The sequence below is a fragment of the Bubalus kerabau genome, chromosome 3, assembly GCF_029407905.1.
Source record: "Bubalus kerabau isolate K-KA32 ecotype Philippines breed swamp buffalo chromosome 3, PCC_UOA_SB_1v2, whole genome shotgun sequence".
In the NCBI taxonomy this organism is placed as follows: Eukaryota; Metazoa; Chordata; class Mammalia; order Artiodactyla; family Bovidae; genus Bubalus; species Bubalus kerabau.
Window position 1 is genome coordinate 83,971,307 of NC_073626.1, and position 24,873 is coordinate 83,996,179.

Consider the following 24,873-nt stretch of genomic DNA (forward strand, 5'->3'; position numbering starts at 1 on the left):
GTGTGGAGGAGTCATTCTGCTTTTCTTAAAAATCCAGGCCCAGACATGGCACATACTGCTTGCTGTCACATTGGCCACGGCTACCTGCAGAGATGGCTGGGAGATTGGGTAGCCCAGAGCCCAAGCAGATAAGGTGAAAGTGATTTTGAGGAGAGAGTGCAATTCCTGCCTCAAATGTACACATTTGACATTGGATAAATACTACTGAGTTGTGAGAAACTATACTAACTTATACTCTCATTGTTAGTCTATTGAATGTCCCCTCCCCTATCCTCAGGAATTTTGGCTATTGTCAATGTGAGGTTTTTTGTTTTGTTTTTTTAAAAAAACAATCTGGTAGGATAAGAATGGTACCTTACTTTTATTTTTACTTCCTTGTTTGTGTTGCAATTGAGCATTTTTTTTAATGCTAAAAGCCATTTTTTTCCCCTGTATAGTCACTGGTCCTTTTTTTCTTATTAATGAAATCTATCCATCCCTATATTTCTAATGGACTTTGACATCTTTTAAGAAGTTCTCCATCATGTTTCTTTTCTGATGGTTTTCTTGGCCTTTTGCAGTTGACTCTCAGAATAGCTTGTTTTAAAAAAAAATGCAAAAAACCTTATAAGATGTTGGGTTGAATTGCATGAAACCTATAGATTATTGGGGAGAATTTCTTTAATCCCAAATGAGTAGTATCTTTGGGCCACTACTGATGTGCAGCAAACAACCACACTTCTCAGGGCATGTGATAATATGTGCTCATTTCTTACTTTGGTGTGGATCATCTAGGGTCACTGACCCAGTCCAGATGTGGCTGGGGCTCCGCTTCAAGTTTCATGTCCAGCTGAGAGGGCATGAAACCTCGCTGCAGTTTGGACTCAGGTCAGCTCTAAGGGTGTTCTCTGGGCTCCAGCCACATAGCACCAGCTTCTTAGAGGAAGCCCTTCTCCTGGCGATGGCAGAGATGCAGAGGACAAGCAGAAATATGCAGTGCCTCTGAAACGGGGCTGGCGCACTGTCTTTCCCGTCCTGATCCTATTGGCCAAGAAACAGCCCCACGTTGTAGTCGGGGGCAGTGATGTACAAGCCAGGATTTGTAGGAGGAACTGCTCAGTTACATGGCAGAAAGCATGTATTAGGGAGAGTGAAAAGCTGCAGCTAATAACGTAGCATGCCATGCATGAGAAGAAACCTAATGTGTTACCCCATTTGTTCAGTTCCATCAGGTCTTCAGTGCTCAGCCTTCTTTATGGTCCAACTCTCACATCCATACATGACTACTGGAAAAACCATAGCTTTGACTATATGGACTTTTGTCAGCGAAGTAATGTCTCTCCTTTTTAATATGCTATCTAGGTTTGTCATCGCTTTTCTTCCAAGGAGTAAGCATCTTATTTCATGGCTGCGGTCACCATCTGCAGTGATTTTGGAGCCCAAGAAAAGAAAGTCTCACTGTTTCCATTGTTTCCCCATCTCTGCCATGAAGTGATAGGACGAGATGCCATGATCTTAGTTATGTGAATGTTGAGTTTTAAGCCAGCTTTTCGCTCTCCTCTTTCACCTTCATCAAGAGGCTCTTGAGTTCTTTGCTTTCTGCTCTAAGGGTGGTATCATCTGCATATCTGAGGTTATTGATATTTCTCCTGGCAATCTTGATTCCATCTTGTGCTTCATCCAGTCTGGCATTTTGCATGATGTACACTGCATATAAGTTAAATAAGCAGGGTGACAATATACAGCCTTGACATATTCCTTTCCTAATTTAGAACCAGTTTGTTTTCCATGTCCGGTTCTAACTGTTGCTTCTTGACCTGCATACAGGATTCTCAGGAGCATGTAAGGTGATCTGGTATTCCCATCTCTTTGAAGAGTTTTCCACAGTTTGTTGTGATCTACACAGTTAAAGGCTTTAGCATAGTCAATGAAGCAGAAGTAGATGTTCTTTTGGAATTCTCTTGCTTTTTCTATGATCCAATGGATGTTAGCAATTTGATCTCTGGTACCTCTGCCTTTTCTAAATCCAGCTTGAACGTCTGGAAGTTCCTGGTTCACATATTGGTGAAGCCTAGCTTGTAGAATTTTGAGCATTATCTTGCTAGCATGTGAAATGAGTGCAGTTGTGTGGTAGTTTGGACATTCTTTGGCATTGCCCTTCTTTGGGACTGGAATGAAAACTTGGAATTGGATTGGAATGACCTTTTCCAGTGCTGTGGGCACTGCTGAGTTTTCCAGATTTGCTGGCATGTTGAGTACAGTACTTTCACAGCATGATTTTTTAGGATTTGAAATAGCTCATCTGGAATTCCATTACCTCCACTAGCTTTGTTCATAGCAATGCTTCCTAAGGCCCGCTTGACTTCGCACTCCAAGATGTCTGGCTGTAGGTGAGTGATCACACCATTGTGGTTATCTGGGTCATTAAGATGTTTTTTTTGCATAGCTCTTCTGTGTATTCTTGCCACCTCTTCTAATATCTTTTGCTTCTCTTAGGTCCATACTGTTTCTGTCCTTTATTGTGCCCATCTTTGCATGAAATGTTCCTTTGGTATCTCTAATTTTTCTTGAAGAGGTCTCTAGTCTTTCCCATTCTATTGTTTTCCTCTATTTCTTTGCATTGTTCACTTAGGAAGGCTTTCTTATCTCTCCTTGCTATTCTTTGGAGCTCTGCATTCAAATGGGTATATCTTTCCTTTTTCTCTTTTGTCTTTTACTTCTCTTCTTTCCTCAGCTATTTATAAGGCCTCCTCAGACAACCATTTTGCCTCATGAACATATTAAGATAAAGATCCAGAGATTCTTTTGGTTTTAAATAATGAGATTGATAATTTTTATAAAGGAGTGTCATTTTGCTAATGAAAATTACTTACTTAAACCGTGGAGTAATCAGACCAGCAAACCAACTTTGCAAGTTGTCAAATAATAATACATAATTTATTTCAACATTAACTGAAATTTTTTTTGCAGGTTGATGCTGCAAGATAATCAGAATTTGGAAGCACTGAGAATGCTGGCCCTTTACTATTTGTGTAGGGAGGGGGATATAGAGAAGGTAAGTTGTATTGTACTATATAACTTTCCTGTATTAAATATATAGTTACACATACATGCACATACTAAAGAGCCTTGAAGTGCTTTTAGAATGTATATCATGGCAGTTTTTAGTTGAGTCCTAGAAATATACCTTAACAAAGGTGGGTATCTTAAATCACCTAGTAAAGCAAAAGTATCATATAGTTAAAATTACCCTTGAAAGCTTTAAAAATTATTAATTACAGCAGATGCTGTTTTTATGTAAAAGTCATGTGTCATATGATATATGATTAATGTAACAAGTGGTACTGGTTATGGAAGAGAACATACAAAATATAATAGTACTTTTACAATTTTATTGAGTTTGCATAAGTTAAATGGGTTAGGATGAAATCCCATTGAACCTTATAAAGCACACGTTTCTCTGGTAATGAACACATTGACTGTATATTTTGGTTTATGGGATGCCGAAATCCACTCTGAAATCAATAATATTATAACAGACAATAAATTTAGACTCTTATTTAGGGTTAAATGAGTTAATGTGATAGTACCTAGTAAGTACTTCAGTAAATACTAGAAGAATCTTAGCAGGAGCAAATCGAGAGTAAATTTTCCAGGCATTGAAATTATTTTTCAATTATCTGATTTTTTTGGTCTCAAAAATATTTTAAATATAAACCAGGCTATGTAGGTAATCCAAGGACTGACCTCATATAATATTAATGTTTGTAAATAAGTTATCATTCACATCTCATATGTGTCATAAATTATTGGAGAGGGAGCTTGGCATGTATAGTTAACTGGATATTATAGGTGTCTTTGAATATTTGGATATCACCCAAAGGTTTCTATTCAGTAACAACTATTAAAGAAGCACGTTTTATAATGTAATTTTTACTTATAATCATTGCACTTTTTATGGAAGGATCCTTTACCTTCTTGCACCATATGATTTCATTGGAAGAAGGGGAATTGATAAAAGCAAAGATTTTTTTAACATATAAATACTAATTTACTAATGTACATGTCATATATTATGCTATTTTTATTCTTAGTATATTTTAAAATTATACTGAATACTTTTGTTTTAGGCTGCCACCCAGCTGGAAAACTTAGGAAATGCGTTGGATGCCGTGGAACCACAGAATGCTCAACTTTTTTATACGATCACAATAGCCTTCAGCAGAACTGTAAGAGTACAGCAAAGCTCTGTTATTTGTAGCTGGAAATATAAAATTAGTCACAAATGTTGAAGCACCAAAAAGCATATGGCCTAGAGTGAAAATACTTGAAAATTCATAGATGTGCCTATGAATATGTGATACATTCTTAAGGGAGGTAGTTCAGAGGAGATACAGTTTCCAGCTATAAAAAGCCATCATGGAGGGTTCATGGAGGAAGTGGCACTTGTGAATCCTTTAAGAATAGGAAACTGCCTTCCAGACGAAGGAAATGGGAAGTGATTTATTTTAACCAGAGCATAGGATTTATGACTAAGGTTGTTCTTTCCTTTATGTTTTTAAAACTGTTTTTTAAATATTTTAAAGTAAGTAATAGAATATTAGGATTGAGGAAATGGTTTCTGTCTTGCTTTTTGTAATAGTAAAGAAATGATTTTTATGACAAGCACCCATAAAGAGGTAATTGGAAATGGAATAGATAAATATAGCAGAATCTTAAAACCAATACAAGAAATGAGAGGATTGAAACTATGCTAGAAAAAAATAAGGAAAAGGGCAGACTGAGTAAAATAATTATTAAAGTAAAGTTGAAAGAAAATAATTAAGTTTATTATTGTTAAATGACATGAATAAACTGAATTCTCTTAATTAAAAACAAAGGTTGTCAGATTATGTGAAATTTAGGGGAACTGCTCCCCATTACAGAAATTTGAGTTAGTGGGGAGTATTAACATTTTTTTATTTGCCTACTGCAGACACATAATTGTTACTAGTTTACAGCAAATCAAACAATTTAGTAAGTAACAACTCTTCAAAGTAATGATGTTCAAAAAGTATATACTTAATTCTGACAGCATTGCCATTTCCTGAAATATTTTTGAAGGCGTTTTTTCAAGAAGATTATAAGGCATGGTTCTCACTAGTAGCACACTTGTCTTTAGGGGTAAATCAGATTCTTATCCTAGTTTTCAATGCAATAAAAGTTCAATAAAATATATACATCTCTCTATATTATGCTATATCTACACACACACATATGTAAATATATATAAAACCTTAAATAATGATTTTCTTCTCTAATTATAAGACAGTCATGAGACAGTTTAAAAAGCGAGTTCTAAAAAATATGCTTGTGGAGTACCATAGAAGCAATACATTTTTCAAGAGAGCTGTTTTTTAAAAGCACTACTCATTAGGATGTTTAAGTTCTGATAGGATATAAACTGTTGATGCACTATCTAGATAGTGAATACAGTAGATTTATTATTCTTCAGTTATGAAATAATTTTTTTCCTATATTTTTCATCTGTGAAATACAAATTATTCATATGTACATTTAGAAAAAAACAAATTCTTCCATCTTAGTAGACTTGTTTTAGTTTAACTTAATTTTTTTTTCTTTTTAGTGTGGACGTAGTCAACTCATTCTTCAGAAAACCCAAACATTACTAGAAAGAGCTTTTAACTTAAATCCTCAGCAGTCAGAATTTGCTACAGAGCTTGGATACCAAATGATTTTACACGGGAAAGTGAAAGAGGCCTTGAAGTGGTACAAGACCGCCATGACACTAGACGAGACCAGTGTGTCTGCGCTCATTGGTATGGCAGCTGCATCTATGAGCGTTCCTTATACAGAGGCAAATAACGATTGCTTTTAACACCTGCCTTTAAAGAAGAAAAGACATATTCTGTAGTTTTCTAAAATTAAACAGTTCTCTACTATCTACAGCAGAAAAAAATCATGTACCTTTAAAAATAGAATTTTTGTTTCTTAAAAACTATCTGCAGGTAATAGATTTTTATGAGATAATTCCCATAAATTAAGAATTCCTTAGTAACTGATTTTATTTGGGTACAAAGCTACCCATTTCCTTTCACTCTTTTTTCTTTTTTTAATCTAAAACTTTGTATTATGGCCAAAAAAAAAACCTTGTTTAATATTGTTTGTGTTAACTTGAGATGTACATGCCTGAAATGATGTGGATTTTTCCCATTTTCATCTGTTTTCTTTTTAGGATTTATCCAGTGTCAATTAATAGAAGGGCAACTACAGGATGCAGATCAGCATCTAGAATTCCTTAGTGAAGTTCAGCAGTCTATTGGAAAATCAGCGGTATAGTCTTTTATTTTATCAGGGAAGATTCTAACTACTTATAAAATATGAAATTTTAAATGTTTAAAAATTTAACAATGGGATTAGAGGAGTAATGTACTAATTTTAATATGTAGTTACATTTATTAATTTTCCACATGATTTTAAAAATCCAAGTAAACTAATATTTAAGTTTGAACAAATAGTGCCTATAAATATCTCTTCATATACATTTGAAATCTAGGTAGAAATAAATGGCTTTATAACTGTATGGAGTAATTTATGAAAACTATTTATTTTCCAGGAATTAACCTATTTACATGCAGTTCTCGCTATGAGGAAAAATAAACGACAAGAAGAGGTTATTAATTTGTTAAATGATGTCCTGGACACTCATTTTTCACAGTTGGAGGACTTACCTCTTGGCATACAGTATTTTGAGAAGTTAAATCCTGATTTCTTGCTAGAAATTGTTACAGAATATCTGAATTTCTGTCCAATGCAGGTGTGTATTTCTGGGACTTAATCTCAAAGATGCATTTACATGATGTTTTATAAAAGGTACTAATTATGTTCTACAGATTAGACTATAAAATGAAAGTATTTGTATCTATATTAGTTGAAATAGTTTTTAATGAAAATATTTACAGTAATGATTACTATCAACTAATAAATGTTTTGGTTTACAAATATTCATTTGTAATTCATAAAATCTTAAAATCTTTAATTTAAACTATTAGAAGTCATTTAATTTAGGCACCCACCTTGTATTAGAATCTACTCCATAATATCCTCATTAAGTGTCCATCCCATCTTTGGATTCACTCAAAGATACAGTTCTTATTTGTAACTATGATTATTAGACTGTAATTCCTGTGTTAAGTCAGATTTTGCTTTGTGTTAAAAAAATTCAGCTATTTACTGGTCCTCCTTTTGTTCTCTACAGTGAAATGGAGCAAGTCCAGTTACTTAGTGTATTCCTCATTCATAGAACAGACCTGCAGATGTTGGAAATTAATTTTCCTGTTTCTGAACAATTCCAGTTTCCAACCATTTCTTTTTTAATGACATAGTTTGAGATCCCTGGTTGTGAGTCTGAGGATATTCTTGATTTTATCAGTGCATGATTAAGCTCACTATTCCAAATATGGATTTGGCCTGAAAAACTTAGATCAGATTCTTTGCTTCCTAATTCTGGATATCCATCAGTTTCTTTTTTGTGAATCACATTACATTATCGACCCCTGTTGATTTAACAGTTAACCAGAGTCCTTAGACCTGTTATTCACTATAACTTTGGACATAAGTGTCAGATCAGATCAGTCGCTCAGTCGTGTCTGACTCTTTGCAACCCTATGAATCACAGCACGCCAGGCCTCCCTGTCCAACACCAACTCCCGGAGTTCACTGAGACTCACATCCATCAAGTACTGGAGTTTCAGCTTTAGCATCATTCCTTCCAAAGAAATCCCAGGGCTGATCTCCTTCAGAATGGACTGGTTGGATCAACCTAGATAGCATATTCAAAAGCAGAGACATTACTTTGCCAACAAAGGTCCGTCTGGTCAACGCTATGGTTTTTCCTGTGGTCATGTATGGATGTGAGAGTTGGGCTGTGAAGAAAGCTGAGCACCAAAGAATTGATGCTTTTGAACTGTGGTGTTGGAGAAGACTCTTGAGAGTCCCTTGGACTGCAAGGAGATCCAACCAGTCCATTGTGAAGGAGATCAGCCCTGGGATTTCTTTGGAAGGAATGATGCTAAAGCTGAAACTCCAGTACTTTGGCCACCTCATGCGAAGAGTTGACTCTTTGGAAAAGACTCTGATGCTGGGAGGGATTGGGGACAGGAGGAGAAGGGGACGACAGAGGATGAGATGGCTGGATGGCATCACGGACTCGATGGATGTGTCTGAGTGAACTCCGGGAGATGGTGATGGACAGGGAGGCCTGGCGTGCCACGATTCATGGGGTCGCAAGGAGTCGGACATGACTGAGAGACTGAACTGAACTGAACTTGTTGTCAAACATCATCTGCCTATGTGGCTCCAAGTAGAACTGAGAATGGAACCCTCTTGTATTACCACAGAGTTCATTCCAAGTTGACATGTATCCATTAGCGCTCTTTTATTACAGGCAATAAGCAGATGACTTAACTTTGTTATACTCAACTCACAATTCAACATAGAGATATCATGGCATGCACTATCAAATACTTCATTCCTGAAAGCATAGTTTTTAGTATTCTCCCTGATTTTTCCCTGAAGTTACAGCTTCAGTAACTGTGTTAACAAGGAAATGAGAATAATGACCTTTCCTTAGGGAGCTCACACTGCCTTTTATTGGTCATCATATCCTTTTCCAGACTTTCATGACCAATTTTTTTCAACTAACCACTCTGGAATTGCACTTGGGATTGATCTCAGTTTCTCCAGTCATGATCTGCTTTCAGTTGCTCATGAGTTGGAAAGCATTTTTCAGTACCCATGCAGTATTTAGAATTCATCCAACAAATGCTTGTAGGGTTCCCAGTGGACTGTTCAGAGTTGGGGAAATAGTTGTGTAAAAGCAAACAATATTCCTTGCCTTCTTAATACATGAATACTAGCAGGAGGAAACTTAATACAATCAATCTATTATGTAGTATATTAGGAGATTACAGGAGAAAATAACAAAACAGAGTGAAAGGGGGTAGTAATTTTAGATAAGGTGATCTAGGTAGGCCTCATTATGATGGTAAAATTTGAACAAAAACTTCAAGGTCACGTGGGAATATAGTATAGAGTGTTTCAGGCAAAAGGAGCCATTGTGCAGTGGCCCAAAGGGACAAAGGAGAGGAGGGCGGCTGGGACCGAGTGAGGAGGCAGGGAGTGGCCACCATAGGTCTCAGCATAGGAAACTGAATTGGTGGTGATTTCTCTGACTTCGGTTCTGAGAACAGTGGGGAGCCACCAGATGGTTTCCCACATGATCCAGTTCAGCATTTTAAAAGGCTTCTTCTGGCAGCTGGACTGAGAGTAAACTGTAAAAGGAGCAAGAAATATTCTGTTAAGTTGTAGTTGGGTCCCTAGTGCACTGCTGCTGCTGCTGCTAAGTCGCTCAGTCGTGTCTGACCCTCAGCGATCCCATGGACTGCAGCCCACCAGGCTCCTCCATCCATGGGATTTTCCAGGCAAGAGTACTGGAGTGGGGAGCCATTGCCTTCTCCGAGTGCACAGTCATTCTATTTTTCCATAATATAACCTTCACCAGCATGATAGAATCTAATTAGGATTACAATGCTGTTTTCCTGGGGAAATATCAAAAAGGCAGACTTGTCTCTCCAGCTCTGTTTCTGTTACTTTGGCCCTTTTACATATACATATACATACTTTTTTTAAAAAAAATCAAGCAGATATTATCTTAGAGATTGTCTTTATAAGCCCTAGATTTTTTTACTATGATTCGTTCTGAAATTAGAGGAAAAATGATGGTTGTTTTCAATGAGTAATTTTTAGCAAGAGGCAGATGACATCAGAACCTCACCCTGTTACCTGTGCTTTCATTATTTTCAATTGCACTGAAAAAGTAAATATATTTTAAGAATATACACTATATCCATTACCGTGTAAAGTTTTAAAAGTCTCATCTTTAAGACACATAAGGATCCTTGGCCCTATAAAAGATGCAAAACTAAATATGAAACTACTGTAGGACTAATAAGACAAAGAATGCTAAAAAAAAATTTATTACCTAGATAAGTGCTTTAGAAATTTCAAGAAGTTGAAGTATTCTAGGCAACAATAGTTGTGTTCTGAAAATTGTTTTGAGCACAGATTTTTTGGTGCCTCAACATCGAAGATACCACACTTTTCTTGTTAGTAACAGTGGCTTCTTGTAGGGTCAGTTGTCAGTAAGAGGCTGTGCTTCAGTTAAGAATCTTACGGGGAGGGGAGGATCATCCTTTAGATAAAGGAAGGAGCATTAGTAAGGTAAAGCAGGAGAGTAAATGTGGAATATTTAAAATCTAATATCACATTTCTAAGTTGTGAGTGGATAACTGCTGGATAAAGATTGAGTAGATAGCCATTAAAAGAATAAACAAGTGGTCTAGTACTACTTTAGTTATTAAATTCATTATTAATAAAAAGAGAAAATAAATTGAGGGCCTAAACACATCAGACAGAAAAGTGGGGAATATGAGACATTTGGTGTAGTGTACATGCGTGTGTTCTGCCATTGGATTTCTACTACGATGACAAAATCTGAATTCTCTAAAAACTGTGCAGTATTCTCGAGGGTGGTGCAGGTTATTGAATTGAGTAAAATCCCAAGACAGGTTTAGAATTAGAACTCGCATTCCCTTGACTCTCAGTTCCAGCAAGAAACTCTGCCTCTCATTATTCCTTTGAACAGGTGTGTTTCCTTGATAAAGCTTTTGAACATAAATGCTCCTTTCATGTTATCAAATTAGTAACTATATAGTAATTTCACAATTATTTTGCTGAGCAAAAGCCATCATTTATACAGTCTGTTCATAGATCCCAGGGAAATAAACTAGTATTAATCTAGTCGTAGTGAGATATTGGACAATAAATAGAATAAGAGAAGTTTTAGAAAAGCATGTGGGTTTTGCTCTTCACATTACAATTAGTAATGTGTTTATTTTTAGCCTAATACTGTTAACTTATAAAAATGACTTACTGATTTGTTTTGTTTAGCCTGCAAGTCCTGGGCAGCCTCTTTCTCCACTTCTCAGACGTTGTACCTCAATCCTGGAGACTATAGTCAGAACCGTTCCTGGTCTTCTGCAGGCCGTCTTTCTAATAGCAAAAGTGAAGTATTTGTCAGGTAAGGTGTACATTAAAAGCTTAAAATAACCTTTATATTCTGATGTTGATAAGAACAAGTATGAACAAACTAAGCACTCCTCATATATGAAGAATAGTCACACAAAATACACATTTTATATATGCACAGTTAATTAACTTTTATACAGAATAAAATTGTACAACTCTTAACTATTTAGTTCTTTAAAAAAGATTACCATAAACTTCTATGATTCAAATGAACTTCTGGAAAAATATAGTTCTACCACTTAAAAAAAAAGTCCATCAGATAGTACTAAAGCCAGGCAGTAAAAATTTATAGTCTTTAATCTCTCCTTTGAACAGATCATAATCTGTCATTATTGATTCATTGGCATAATCAAATCTGATGTTTATCAGGTTTCAGATACTTAGGAAATATATTAATTCCTATCTAGTTTCTGTTATTGGTAATTCATAGCTTTAAAAAAATAAGCTCAGTTGTTCCTTTAGCGTTTTAGGACATACACACGTTTGGCAATATATATGTAAGTAGACCATCACATGGGCCATATATATATATATATCTTTGCTGGCTACATGCTATGCAGAGTAAATTAAGTTTGTAAAGTCCTGTAGGGCAGAAACCACCTTAAATGTGTTCATTCTCATGAACAGTTACTTCCTATATATAACAGAGTTAAGAGATTGACTTTACTAATTTTTTGGGTCTTGGTTTTAACTATTTTTAAAAAAGAACCAAATTATCAGAAGAGTTTATTTCACCTCTAAAATACTCTAGTTGTAAGAAGTGAGTCTCTGATACCTTCTCCTAAGTGAGTTCTGTCGAGCCATGTGATATTTCTACTTTATTTTCAGTTAGAATGGGTGTCACATACTAGATACTCAAATGGGACTTTGAGTTCTGTTATTAAATTATTAAACACATTTATTTTGAATTTTTATATAAATCAGTCTCAGTATATTAATAGTAATATTTCATTGCCAAAGTCTCTAGGAATGAAGTGCTTCCCTTGTGGCTCAGCTGGTAAAGAATCTGCCTGTAATGCAGGAGACCTGGGTTTGATCCCTGAGATGGGAAGATCCCCTGGAGAAGGGAAAGGCTACCTACTCTAGTATTCTGGCCTGGAGAATCCCATGGACTATACAGTCCATGGGTTGCAAAAAGTGGGACACGACTGAGCAACTTTCACTTTCACTAGGAATGAAGGGTTTCCCTGGTGGCTCAGATGGTAAAGAATCTGACAGCAATGCAGGAGACCCAGGTTCAATTCCTGTTTCAGGAAGATCCCCTGGAATAGGAAATGGCAACCCACTCCAGTATTCTTGCCTGGAGAATCCCATAGACAGAGGAGCCTGGTGGGCTACAGTCAATGGGGTGGCAAAGAGTTGGACACGGCTGAGCAACTAACTCTTGCTAGGAATGAAAGTCTCGTACATTAACCCCATTGTTAAAAAGAGCAGCCTGAAATAATGTGAAATAGTGCTGGCACACGTCTAAACAGTCGTTTCTTGCTAAGCTGCAACTGCAGTGACTTCTGGTACAAACTACCTGGAGTTGAACCAGACTTACAGGTTAAGGGCACAGTCTCCATCAGACTGCCCTACCTGTAGACAGCAGCCACAAGCTCAGGCGATCCCAGGGCCATTTGCATGTCTGACTTGCTGGTTCAAGTTTAAGGGTTCTGACGACTCCCATCAGGTTCAGTAGTTTACTTGAAAGACTCACAGAAGTCAGGAAAGCACTATAGCTAGGATTAGAGTTTTATAGCAAAAAATATCCATCTGAACTAGCAAAAGGAAGAGATGCAGAGGTTGAGGTCTGGGAGGGTCCCACGTGTGAAGCGTCCATTGTCGTTTCTTAGTGGAGTCAGGACACATCAACTTTCTGACACATCAACATATGACAACCTCTAGAACATTAGCAGCAGGGAAGCTCACCCAGGGTTCAGTACCCAAGAGTTTTATTACGTTAAACTCAGTCTCCAGCTACCCTCTCCCCAGGTCAGGCTGGTATGGGCAACTCAGAGTCCCTACCCCTCTAACCACATGGTTGGGATCTCTGGCCTGGCCAGCCCTTAGTCAAATTAGCATAAGTTAGCAGGGCCTACCATGAATAACAAAGACACTCTTATTGCTCGGGATATTCCAAGATTTAGAGATGGTCTCCTGGGAACCAAGGCCAGCCAAATTCTTTATTACAGATCAGATCAGATCAGATCAGTCGCTCAGTCGTGTCCAACTCTTTGCGACCCCATGAATCGCAGCACGCCAGGCCTCCCTGTCCATCACCAACTCCCGGAGTTCACTGAGACTCACGTCCATCGAGTCAGTGATACCATCCAGCCATCTCATCCTCTGTCGTCCCCTTCTCCTCCTGCCCCCAATCCCTCCCAGCATCAGAGTCTTTTCCAATGAATCAACTCTTCGCATGAGGTGGCCAAAGTACTGGAGTTTCAGCTTTAGCATCATTCCTTCCAAAGAAACCCCAGGGCTGATCTCCTTCACAATGGACTGGTTGGATCTCCTTGCAGTCCAAGGGACTCTCAAGAGTCTTCTCCAACACCACAGTTCAAAAGCATCACTTCTTTGGCGCTCAGCCTTCTTCACAGTCCAACTCTCACATCCATACATGACCACAGGAAAAACCATAGCCTTGACTAGACGAACCTTTGTTGGCAAAGTAATGTCTCTGCTTTTGAATATGCTATCTAGGTTGGTCATAACTTTCCTTCCAAGGAGTAAGCGTCTTTTCATTTCATGGCTGCAGTCACCATCTGTAGTGATTTTGGAGCCCAGAAAAATAAAGTCTGACACTGTTTCCACTGTTTCCCCATCTATTTCCCATGAAGTGGTGGGACTGGATGCCATGATCTTAGTTTTCTGAATCTTGAGCTTTAAGCCAACTTTTTCACTCTCCTCTTTCACTTTCATCAAGAGGCTTTTTAGTTCCTCTTCACTTTCTGCCATAAGGGTGGTGTCATCTGCATATCTGAGGTTATTGAGATTTCTCCTGGCAATCTTGATTCCAGCTTGTGTTTCTTCCAGTCCAGCGTTTCTTATGATGTACTCTGCATATAAGTTAAATAAACAGGGTGACAATATACAGCCTTGACGAACTCTTTTTCCTATTTGGAAGCAGTCTGTTGTTCCATGTCCAGTTCTGACTGTTGCTTCCTGACCTGCATACAAATTTCTCAAGAGGCAGATTAGGTGGTCTGGTATTCCCATCTCTTTCAGAATTTTCCACAGTTTATTGTGATCCACACAGTCAAAGGCTTTGGCATAGTCAATAAAGCAGAAATAGATGTTTTTCTGGAACTCTCTTGCTTTTTCTATGATCCAGCGGATGTTAGCAACTTGATCTTTGGTTCCTCTGCCTTTTCTAAAACCAGCTTGAACATCAGGAAGTTCACGGTTCACATATTGCTGAAGCCTGGCTTGGAGAATTTTGAGCATTACTTTACTAGCATGTGAGATGAGTGCAATTGTGTGGTAGTTTGAGCATTCTTTGGTATTGCCTTTCTTTGGGATTGGAATGAAAACTGACCTTTTCCAGTCCTGTGGCCACTGCTGAGTTTTCCCAATTTGCTGGCATATTGAGTGCAACACTTTCACAGCATCATCTTTCAGGATTTGGAATAGCTCAACTGGAATTCCATCACCTCCACTAGCTTTGTTCGTAGTGATGCTTTCTAAGGCCCACTTGACTTCACATTCCAGGATGTCTGGCTCTAGGTCAGTGATCACACCATCGTGATTATCTGGGTCGTGAGGATCTTTTTTGTACAGTTCTTCTGTGTATTCTTGCCATTTCTTCTTAATATCTTCTGCTTCTGTTAGGTCCATACCATTTCTGTTCTTTATCAAGCTCATCTTTTCATGAAATGTTCCTTTGGTATCTCTGATTTTCTTGAAGAGATCCCTAGTCTTTCCCATTCTATTGTTTTCCTCTATTTCTTTGCATTGATCGCTGAAGAAGGCTTTCTTATCTCTTCTTGCTATTCTTTGGAACTCTGCATTCAGATGTTTATATCTTTCATTTTCTCCTTTGCTTTTCGCTTCTCTTCTTTTCACAGCTATTTGTAAGGCCTCCCCAGACAGAAGACCCTGACAAAGGCAGAACTGCAGGACAGAAATGAAATTTCTTTAATTTTTTCCTCAAGAGAATTTGAGCTGATCTCAGATAAGAATGTGATATTGATGTGATATTTGTTTGTATGGCCTTTTTTCCCAACAACAATGACCTGTTTCTCCATTTTTAAGTAATTAGTGGCCTTCTAAAGCTAACTGGCCATATTCCTTCTTTTTACCTTTAGAAGAAACAAAAAAGATCTCAGTTATTCACATAGTTCTCTTTTTTTTTTTTCAGGCTCTTGTTTGCAAACCCTTCTTTTGGGAAATAATCTTTCTTTTTTTTTTAATATATTTATTATTTGGCTGCGTCAGGTCTTAGTTGCAGTATGCACGATCTTCACGGAATCATGTGGAATCTTTCATTGTGGCGTGTGGGCTTAGTTGCTCCATGTCATGCAGGATCGTAGTTCCCTGACCAAGAATCCAACCTGTGTCCCCTACCTTGCAAGACAGATTCTTAACCACTGGATCACCAGGGAAGTCCCAGTAATAATCACTTTTTTTCAGGTTATCTCCATGATCCTTCTCTTTCCTAAAAGAATGTGGGGGTGGTAATTTGCTTGCAAATTTATTATGCTTAATCATCCTTTCTTTTTTTTGCCTGTACAGTTCTGAGTGTGGGATTGCATCAAAATGAAAACTCTAATATTTATCATGCTTAATGGTTAATTGACAGATTTTGACTCTTCATTTAATAAGTTATTGTACTAACTCAGCCAAATTTTTGTTCATTAAACCCCTGTTGTTAAGAAGAATGTTTTCTGTTTAAATGGATTTCTGCTATAAGAAGGTTGAGCCTTTGGGACCGAAGGCCTGACTGTAAGCCTTATTTTGTTTGTTGAGGTGTCAGGTAAGGTCACAGAGAGTTATTGAACAGATAATAATTTAGCGGAGTTACACAGGGCTCTGGTCTAGCTGTACCTGCTAAAGGCCAGTTTATGAGATGGCTAAATGTCAATCAATGTGGGTTATATCACGAAACTTCTAGCACCTAGAGTCTGTGCTTGTGTTTCTCTCAAGAGCCTCTTCCTCCCTTAGCTGTCAGCCCAAGGTAGAATCCAGTATTTTGATCACTTTCATTTTGATCATTTCCTTCTGTTTTAAGACTCCCAGATGTAGTTAATATCTTATAATGGAATATAATCTGCAAAAATACTGAGTCACTACTTATACCTGAAACTAACAGAGTAAATCAGCTGTAAATCAGCTACAATTAAAAAAAAAAAAAAAGACTTCTAGATATACAATAGATGTGTTTCCAGAATATTTGAATATTTCAGTTAGTATTAAGAGGCATTTAAAGTCTGTAACTCACATTTCTAAATTTCTAGACTATATTCCTATGCTTTTTTGTGTTGTCTTTTATGCAGTAGTAAAATTTCTGGCCAAGAATGATTGCTAGACTAAATCTTTCTTGTTAATGTGACACTATAACATTCTAGTTATTTAAATTTCTATGTTTTACATATTTTAAAGAAGTTATAAATTTAACAACATTAGACAAGGAAAGTAAAAGTACATTTATAGGACTGTCAGTAACAGTGGTGATGGATTCTGATCTTTTCACATACTCTGATTTGCTCCTTATCACCAAGGGCATGGCCTGGCTTTGGATATATTCTTTCATGCAAACTAGAAAGAAGCGGATGGTGGCGCTAGTGTTAAAGAACCTGCCTGCCAGTGTAGGAGACATAAGAGATGGGTGTTCGATTCCTTGGTTGGAAAGATCCTCTGGAGAAGGGCATGGCAACCCAATCAAGTATTCTTGCCTGGAGAATCCCATGGACAGAGGAGCCTGGTGGGCTACAGTCCACGAGGTCGCAGAGTCGGACATGACTGAGCGACTTAGCAGTAGTGGTGCCCGTGGAGTTAGAGGACCTCGAGGTCAAACACCGGAACTGGCCATAGACTGCTTTTCTCCCTCTTCTCTCAGATTTCCTCTTAATCATTTTTTTTTTTTAACTTTGTTTCCTCACCAGGTGATATTGAAGCAGCTTATAATAACCTGCAGCATTGCCTGGAGCACAGCCCTTCCTATGCCGACGCCCATCTCCTGATGGCTCAGGTTTATTTGTCTCAGGAAAAATTCAAATTGTGTTCTCAGTCTCTTGAACTATGCCTGAGCTATGATTTTAAGGTAAGTGTTCCAGACTCAAATGGATAAGTCCTATCGCTGTCCTTAAACCTTTAGCAAATGTTTACATGTTCAACTATTTTGTATTTTAGCCTGTAACATTTTGCTAATAAATGCATTTTTTTAGTGGAAAATGTTTTGAACTCGTTAGCAGTAGGAGAAAAAAATGGAGGCACCTGTGGTTTAGTTTAACAAAACTATATGGACTTGGCAACAAAAGACCTGGAATTAACGTCTGGTCTTCCTACCTCTCACTCTCTGAACCTCAGTTTTCTTTTCCATAAAACTTATAATACTCTACAATTTTAATGAACATTAAATGTACTGTAAATATATATAAAGATAGTTGTAAACTATAGAGCATTGTTGTTCAGTCATTTAGTCCTGTCCTATTCTTTGCAACCCCATGAACTGCAGCATGCCAGTCTTCCCTGTCCCTCACCATCTCCCAGAGCTTGCTCAAACTCATGACCATTGAGTCGATGATGCCATCCACCCATCTCATCCTCTGTCGTCCCCTTCTCCTGCTGCCTTCAATCTTTCCCCGCATCAGGGTCTTTTCTAATGAGTCGGTTGTTCTTATCAGATGGCCAAAGTATAGGAGCTTCAGCATTAGTCCTTCCAATATTCAGGATTGATATCCTTTAGGATTGACTGGTTTGATTTCCTTGCAGTCCAAAGGGCTCTTGAGAGTCTTCTCCAACACCACAGTTTGAAAGCATCAATTCTTTGGCACTCGGCCTTCTTTATGGTCCAATTCTCACATCCATACATAACTCCTGGAAAAATCATAGCTTTGACTACATGGACCTTTGTCAGCAAAGAGATGTCTTTGCTTTTTAACATAGAGCATTGTGCCAAATATTTTTATGTTTTAGGATTTTTATTGTTTGTCTCTTTCTTGGACCTTGATTTTTAATAACTTTGGATACATCATCACAGAATGCCTAGTCATTTTGAAAGTTGGTATGTGGTTTGAGGACATAAACACACTAGATTTCTAGCCAAGATGTTCAATGTAAATATCCCATATCCCTGAGCATTACAGAAAATCCTAGGTTCAGGGGCTTCCTGAAGTCACATTAGGAGCTCCTCAGACTTTCTGTTTGTCTGGCAGTGTCTTTGACTCTTTGATGTGAGAACCCTTTAGTTAACTGGAGAATTCAAGTTGCAGGCAAGGTTTGCAGAAAGTAATACCTGGTTCTTAGGATGGTAGTTCTTAAGACTAGTGAGAATCATGACCCCAGTGCCAGCACCGCACCCAATAAATCAAGATCTCTGAGATCAGAGCATAAGCGTGATTGTTTACACAAGGACAACAGGTAGACTTGACGCCTCGCTCTGGCTCAGAGCCCAGCCTTAGGAGGACTATAGCCATCCTAGAGGTTAGGTGGCTGCCACATCACCTCATTCTGTACCATCTTCTTTTCTTGACTCCTTCCTCATCATCTGTCATTCTCTTATTTTTTCTGTATATGCTTTTGGTAGCCAAACTAAAGACAGAAGCTTCAGTAGTACACATTTCAGAGTAGTATCAAAGGGTAAAAACCCATGTTTGGTTAACATGCCCTGAAATGTTTAATCTTTAAATTAGAAAATAAAAAGAAACTGTAGAAATCTGATAACTTATATTTCAGTACAAGAAGTCTCAGATAAAGAAATTTCATTTTCTGAAAACTAAAATAATTTCTTCGAATATACTTGCTGGCCTTCTAAACTCTGTGTGCAGTTTCTCTCCTGTCATGGTAGCAGCACCAGGGGAATGCTGGGTAGTGGCAGGTTACCTGAATTCTGATGTTTCAGTAAATGATCAGAACATGAGTAAGAGGATGGAAAAGGACCTCATGCATTCACAGGGTGGACTGTCCTCAGCTTTCCTATTATCATAACATTTTATGGATTGTAAACTATGTGTTGATATTGTAAGCACTCCAAGGAAGGATTTCTGAATATTATTTTTTCAGGTGAGAGAATATCCTTTATATCATCTGATAAAAGCACAGTCACAAAAGAAAATGGGAGAAATAGCAGAAGCAATTAAAACTCTGCACATGGCAATGAGTTTACCAGGAATGAGGAGAATTGGATCTTCCTCAAAGTCAAAATACAGAAAAACTGAAGTTGATGCAAGCCATCGTTTATCAGTCTTTCTTGAGTTGGTAGAGGTTCACCGTTTAAATGGAGAACAGGTAGGTCAAACTTAATTCAATTGCTCAGATCTGAACTTTGTTATCCAAGTATATATAGTCATAGGAAATGAAAATGCAAAAATTATTCCCTTGAACAAGTGGTTAAGTTTAGAAAATTTGTTTCTCATCACTTGGCACCAGATGGAAGCAAACATGAATGCAATTCTGAGAAAAGAATTAGAATCTTGTAGAAAATGAGGAACTTATCATTTATAATCTGTTTTTTAAGTTACAGCAGTTGCTAATCAGTTACTTCATATTTCATATTTTAGTGGAAATTAAGGCTATGTCTAGGTACTTGCCAAATCTCAAAGAATTTCTACTTCACTAACAAATTAACATAAAATGCACTTAATAAGGAGAACCAATTCCATTATAGATTGATTCTACGATGCACAATTTTTTTTTCTTAGTTTAACATTTCTTAAATCAGCTAAGTTGAGATGAATTAAAATAAATGATATTTTAGGTTCATTGAGGTACCGGTTTGGAAATTAGGAAATATTTTCACCTGGGATATAACAAAAACGATGTCCTAGTGTAGGGAATGACCTGCTATGTAGTGAAGAACCGTCTGGTCCAGAGGGTGACTGTGGACTGGCTCCCACCGAAGATGCAGTAATGAACATGACAAAGAATTCAGGCTGTGGAGTCAGGCTGGTTCCATCATCTGTTAACTCCTTAACTGTCTGAGTCTTATTTTCCTTATTGCAAGGTGGGAGGTAATTACAGTAACTACCTTGGAGGATTGTCATAAGAAGTAATGGGTTAATACAATGCTGGATGCAAGGTAAATGTTAATTAAATTATAGTAGCAGCAACTCTTATGTAGCAACTGCTGTTGTCATAGTTATGAGAACACTTTTCAGCTAACAAATACATCATCTTAATTTGGTCTCTGAGTTTAGTTTTAAATTTTTGTGCTTTTCAAAAATCGATCAATATATCACAAGTATCAAAACTGTGCTAGCGCTTATTGTTCATTCTGTATTAGAAGAAGACCCTCATTTGTAGTGTGATTTGTTATAGTTTTGAATGTTATTTTGATGTCACCCTTACAGCACGAGGCAGCCAAAGTTTTACAAGATGCCATCCATGAATTTTCTGGGACGTCTGAAGAGTTGCGTGTCACTATCGCTAACGCGGACCTAGCTCTGGCCCAGGGAGATGTGGAGAGGGCTTTAAGCATGCTTCGGAATGTTACAGCCGAGCAGCCGTATTTCATAGAGGCCAAGGAAAAAATGGCAGATATATATCTGAAGCACAGAAAAGAGAAAATGTTATATATCACTTGTTACAGGTAAGTGGGTCTTTCGGCCCATTATATTTTGACATATTTATCTCCTAAAATTAATCCCCAAATTTCTTTCTTCCTTTTGAGTGCTTTTCGTATACTTTATAGATCCCTTCCTTAATGTGTTCTTGCTTCCTTCTACTGCGACCAGCCGCAATCACTCTAACCAGGTTACACTCTCCCTAAAACCTAAATCATAGTAATTAGGATTTATTTCAACCTGTGACTCCCTCCAGTTTCTCAGCTCAGTCTCCCTCCTCAGGTGATATTTTTGGACCTTGAATCTTCCTGGGTGGGAAGGAAAAGAGCAACAATTACATGTATTCTAATAGCTTAAAAACATTATGTAATGTAACAATTCAGGGACTAAATAGTCATGTTTAGCACTGTCTCATAGCAGAAGAAAATTATGGCTTAGTATACATTGCACTCAAGTATGGATTACAGAAATGGCAGGGGTTTAAAGTATCATATGCTGATGCCCTTAGGATTTAGTGGGATACACAACACACAGATGTGAGTGTGCACATGCACACACAGGTTGCTCTTACACTTCTCCCCAAACAAAAAGATAAAGATACAAGCACACAATCCATGTGAAAGAAAATTAATGTTTTTATCCTTAAGAATGTTGATGAATTGTCATGTTGATTCATCTATATTTTGTAAATATCAAAGCCCAGAAATCTGTTCAGATTCTTGGTAGTTACTGAGTGATGCAAAGAAACTGAAGAGTACCTCCTGTATAGTTGAATGGGCTGGAGTTTCCTAAATTATGTTTTCTATGATGTTTCTAAAAGATCAGCACTATCATCTCTAATGATATGACAGTATTTTAAAATTGAGTACATATATTTGGATCCACTATAGTATAGTAGTTAAAAGCATAGTTTTTTATTTTATTTTTTTAAGCAGATCTGACACATTAGCTATATAGTAAACTCTCAGCATTATTTGTAAAGTCTTAGTTCTCTTTTCTCATTAGTTTTTGGACCAATTAAATGAGATGTTCACTAAAGACTTAGCACCATATTACTTGAGCAACTTTGGTATTTTCACCTTTAGCAGTTTACATTTTGTAGATAAAAAGAAGCAACAAATATTGAAGTAGAAGATTTTGTATTTTTATCCCTGTATATGACTTACACCATGAATATCAGAGCTCAAAACACATAGGATGACAATAAGTATTTGTCATATTTTGGAACTTCATTCCCACATCATTTTAGAATTAAGGAGAGCAAAACATATTTCTGGGTAATGAGAGCTTACATATTTACTGTCTTGTCAGTATACTTCTACCTGCTTTTCAGGAAATGGAAAATTTAATGAAAAAAATTGTTGCCCTAGAGTAAACAATCTGGTTGTGAGTATGGGTAGGGTTTTAATAGTACGTATTACACTGTGGGATATAAAGAGTACTCAAAGGCTATTAGTTTATTGAAATAAGTGAGCTTTTCTTTTATTGGCTTAGAAGAAGAAATTTGTATTCAGTATGCTAAGTAGACTTCATCTGATTTCCAGAGAAATGGCTGAAAGGATGCCCAGTCCTCGGTCTTTTCTTCTCCTTGGTGATGCATACATGAATATTCAGGAGGTAAAGTTTTTGATACTACTGTGCCTAGATTTAAAAACAAAACAAAAAACCAAAAATTCTTCTTTGTGATTAGTATAACATTCTATGGAAAGGAATTTGGTTTTTTTCCCTCCATTTTTAATGAGATACAATTGACATGCAGCATTGTGAGTTTAAGATACAACATGATGATTTAACTTACATACATCATGCAGTGATCATCACAGTAAGTTCAGTGACTACCCATCATCTTACATAGGTACAAAATTTTAATAATAGAAAAAAATATTTGTTCTGAGATGAGACCTGTCAGAATCCACTCTTTCACAGTTTTCATATACAGGTACATATAATGTACCTCACTGTTAATTATTATGTTGTACATTACATCTGTAATACTTTTAACTGGAAGCTTGTACCTTTTAACCACCTTTATCCAGTTCCCCCCTCTCATTTTACTAATGTTTACTTAATAGTTGAAGATCGTGTCATCACAATAAAAAGGAGACAACCATGACATTTAAAAAGTTGTAGTTATTTTTTTCAAACAAAGATTCAGTTATTCAGCACAGATATTTGAAATAGAGATGATACCAGAAGTAAAGTGAGAGTCACCTTTAAAAGGGTGAAAAGAGCTACTGGCTGAGATGGAGTTTTCTTCAAAGGGAAGCAATCCTCGGACCCTCTGATTCTGTCTTTTCTAATGACTGCCAGATGAAAAGTCAAGAAGCTATCTCTCAGTTCTCATATGACTACTTATGAGGACCTGGGCCTACTTAATATGGTTGGGATTGTCCTACTAAGTTATACCTGTACTGCTGCTGCTGCTAAGTCGCTTCAGTCATGTCCGACTCTGTGCGACCCCATAGACGGCAGCCCACCAGGCTCCCCCATCCCTGGGATTCTCCAGGCAAGAACACTGGAGTGGGTTGCCATTTCCTTCTCCAACGCGTGAAAAGTGAAAGTGAAGTCGCTCAGTCGTGTCCGACTCCTAGCGACCCCGTGGACTGCTACCTACCAGGCTCCTCCATCCATGGAATTTTCCAGGCAAGAGTACTGGAGTGGGGTGCCATTGGTGACTGTCATTTCCCTGAAATTGTTAATGTTTCTGGAATTAATATGTGCTTTATTAGTCTTGTTAAGTTTTCCAGATGTAGAGCTTAGTTATAGAAGTGTTGCCATTTAATGGGAGCCAACTAAGCTGTTATTTTATTGCTTATTTTTTGTATCTGCCAACATTAGCCTGAGGAAGCCATAGTAGCATATGAGCAAGCACTAAATCACAACCCAAAGGATGGAACATTGGCAAGCAAAATTGGGAAAGCTCTTGTGAAAACTCACAACTACTCAAAGGTAAATACTTCATATTTTTAGATACATCTGTTGGATCAAATTTGTGAACCCTGCTCGATGAGAGATCTTCAGCAAGCACTATTTGTATCTTAATGGTTGGAAACCCCAAATTTGTTTTTACAAACTGGAATTTGTGTTAAGGACTTTCTCAGTGTCTCAGATTCTTCTCTGCTTCATTTTGCAAAGGATGTTGGGACCCTAAAGTTTACGTCAGGCTTCACCTTACACCCAAATTTTGCCATCAAGTAAATTAAGATATGTTTACTCTTAACATCTCTTTCATTATATGACAAAGCATAATAGATATCCTTTCTGTTGAACCAGTTTTGAGCCATGTGCTTTGAGGATTTTTTTTTGGTTGTTTTTCTGTTTTTTGTTTTCTAGTCAGGATAATGGATTTTCCTCTAGTTGTTATATTCTTGCCCTACTCCTTGTAACTGTTGAACATATATATAACACCTAGCAAAGAATTTTCAGTCAGTAAATTTCACTAACTTTTAATAAAAATTTTGAGTACTTTTGTTATTTGCTAGAAGAAATTCTAGTTGCCGTCTGTAAAGTTTGATTCTGTAAGAAAAATGGCATACTTAACCAATAGTGCAAGTCCGTGTATAAGCTGCTTTTAGGTTGCCACTCTCACTGCCTTTTCTCTTCCTAACTGAAATGGATTCTGTTTAGGCAATCACTTATTATGAGGCTGCTCTGAAAAGTGGACAACAAAATTATCTCTGCTATGACCTGGCTGAGCTCTTATTAAAATTGAAGTGGTATGATAAAGCAGAAAAAGTTCTTCAGCATGCTCTAGCTCATGAACCTGGTATGAAAATCTAATTTTAATATACCTGATATATCTGACCTTTTTATTTTGATATTATATTAGTATGTATTACCTCCTTAATATATGTGAGGTTGATTTAATTTGTCAGAATGTCAGTCTACTAAAATAAGATATTTGTGTTATAGAGAAACACTTTACTTTCCAAAGTGACATAAAGGAAGTTTTTTTATTTCTATTAGAGTACAGTTGATTTACAATGTTGTATTAATTTTAGGTGTACAGCAAAGTGGTTCAGTTATACATATATATAATATA

General features: G+C 37.1%; 1 protein-coding gene across 4 annotated transcripts in view; it reads left to right on the forward strand.

Moving 5' to 3' along the window:
* Positions 1-24,873, forward strand: part of TTC21B (tetratricopeptide repeat domain 21B) — a 96,060-nt gene that overhangs the window by 19,358 nt on the left and 51,829 nt on the right. For all 4 annotated transcript variants that reach the window (XM_055572380.1, XM_055572382.1, XM_055572379.1 and 1 more), the window contains exons 7-18: positions 2,950-3,034; positions 4,110-4,208; positions 5,606-5,798; positions 6,215-6,312; positions 6,596-6,796; positions 10,990-11,119; positions 17,214-17,371; positions 19,333-19,557; positions 20,619-20,857; positions 22,376-22,448; positions 23,670-23,780; positions 24,459-24,597. In XM_055572380.1, the coding sequence (XP_055428355.1) occupies positions 2,950-3,034; positions 4,110-4,208; positions 5,606-5,798; positions 6,215-6,312; positions 6,596-6,796; positions 10,990-11,119; positions 17,214-17,371; positions 19,333-19,557; positions 20,619-20,857; positions 22,376-22,448; positions 23,670-23,780; positions 24,459-24,597 (1,751 nt within the window). The remainder of the gene's footprint in view (positions 1-2,949; positions 3,035-4,109; positions 4,209-5,605; positions 5,799-6,214; positions 6,313-6,595; positions 6,797-10,989; positions 11,120-17,213; positions 17,372-19,332; positions 19,558-20,618; positions 20,858-22,375; positions 22,449-23,669; positions 23,781-24,458; positions 24,598-24,873) is intronic.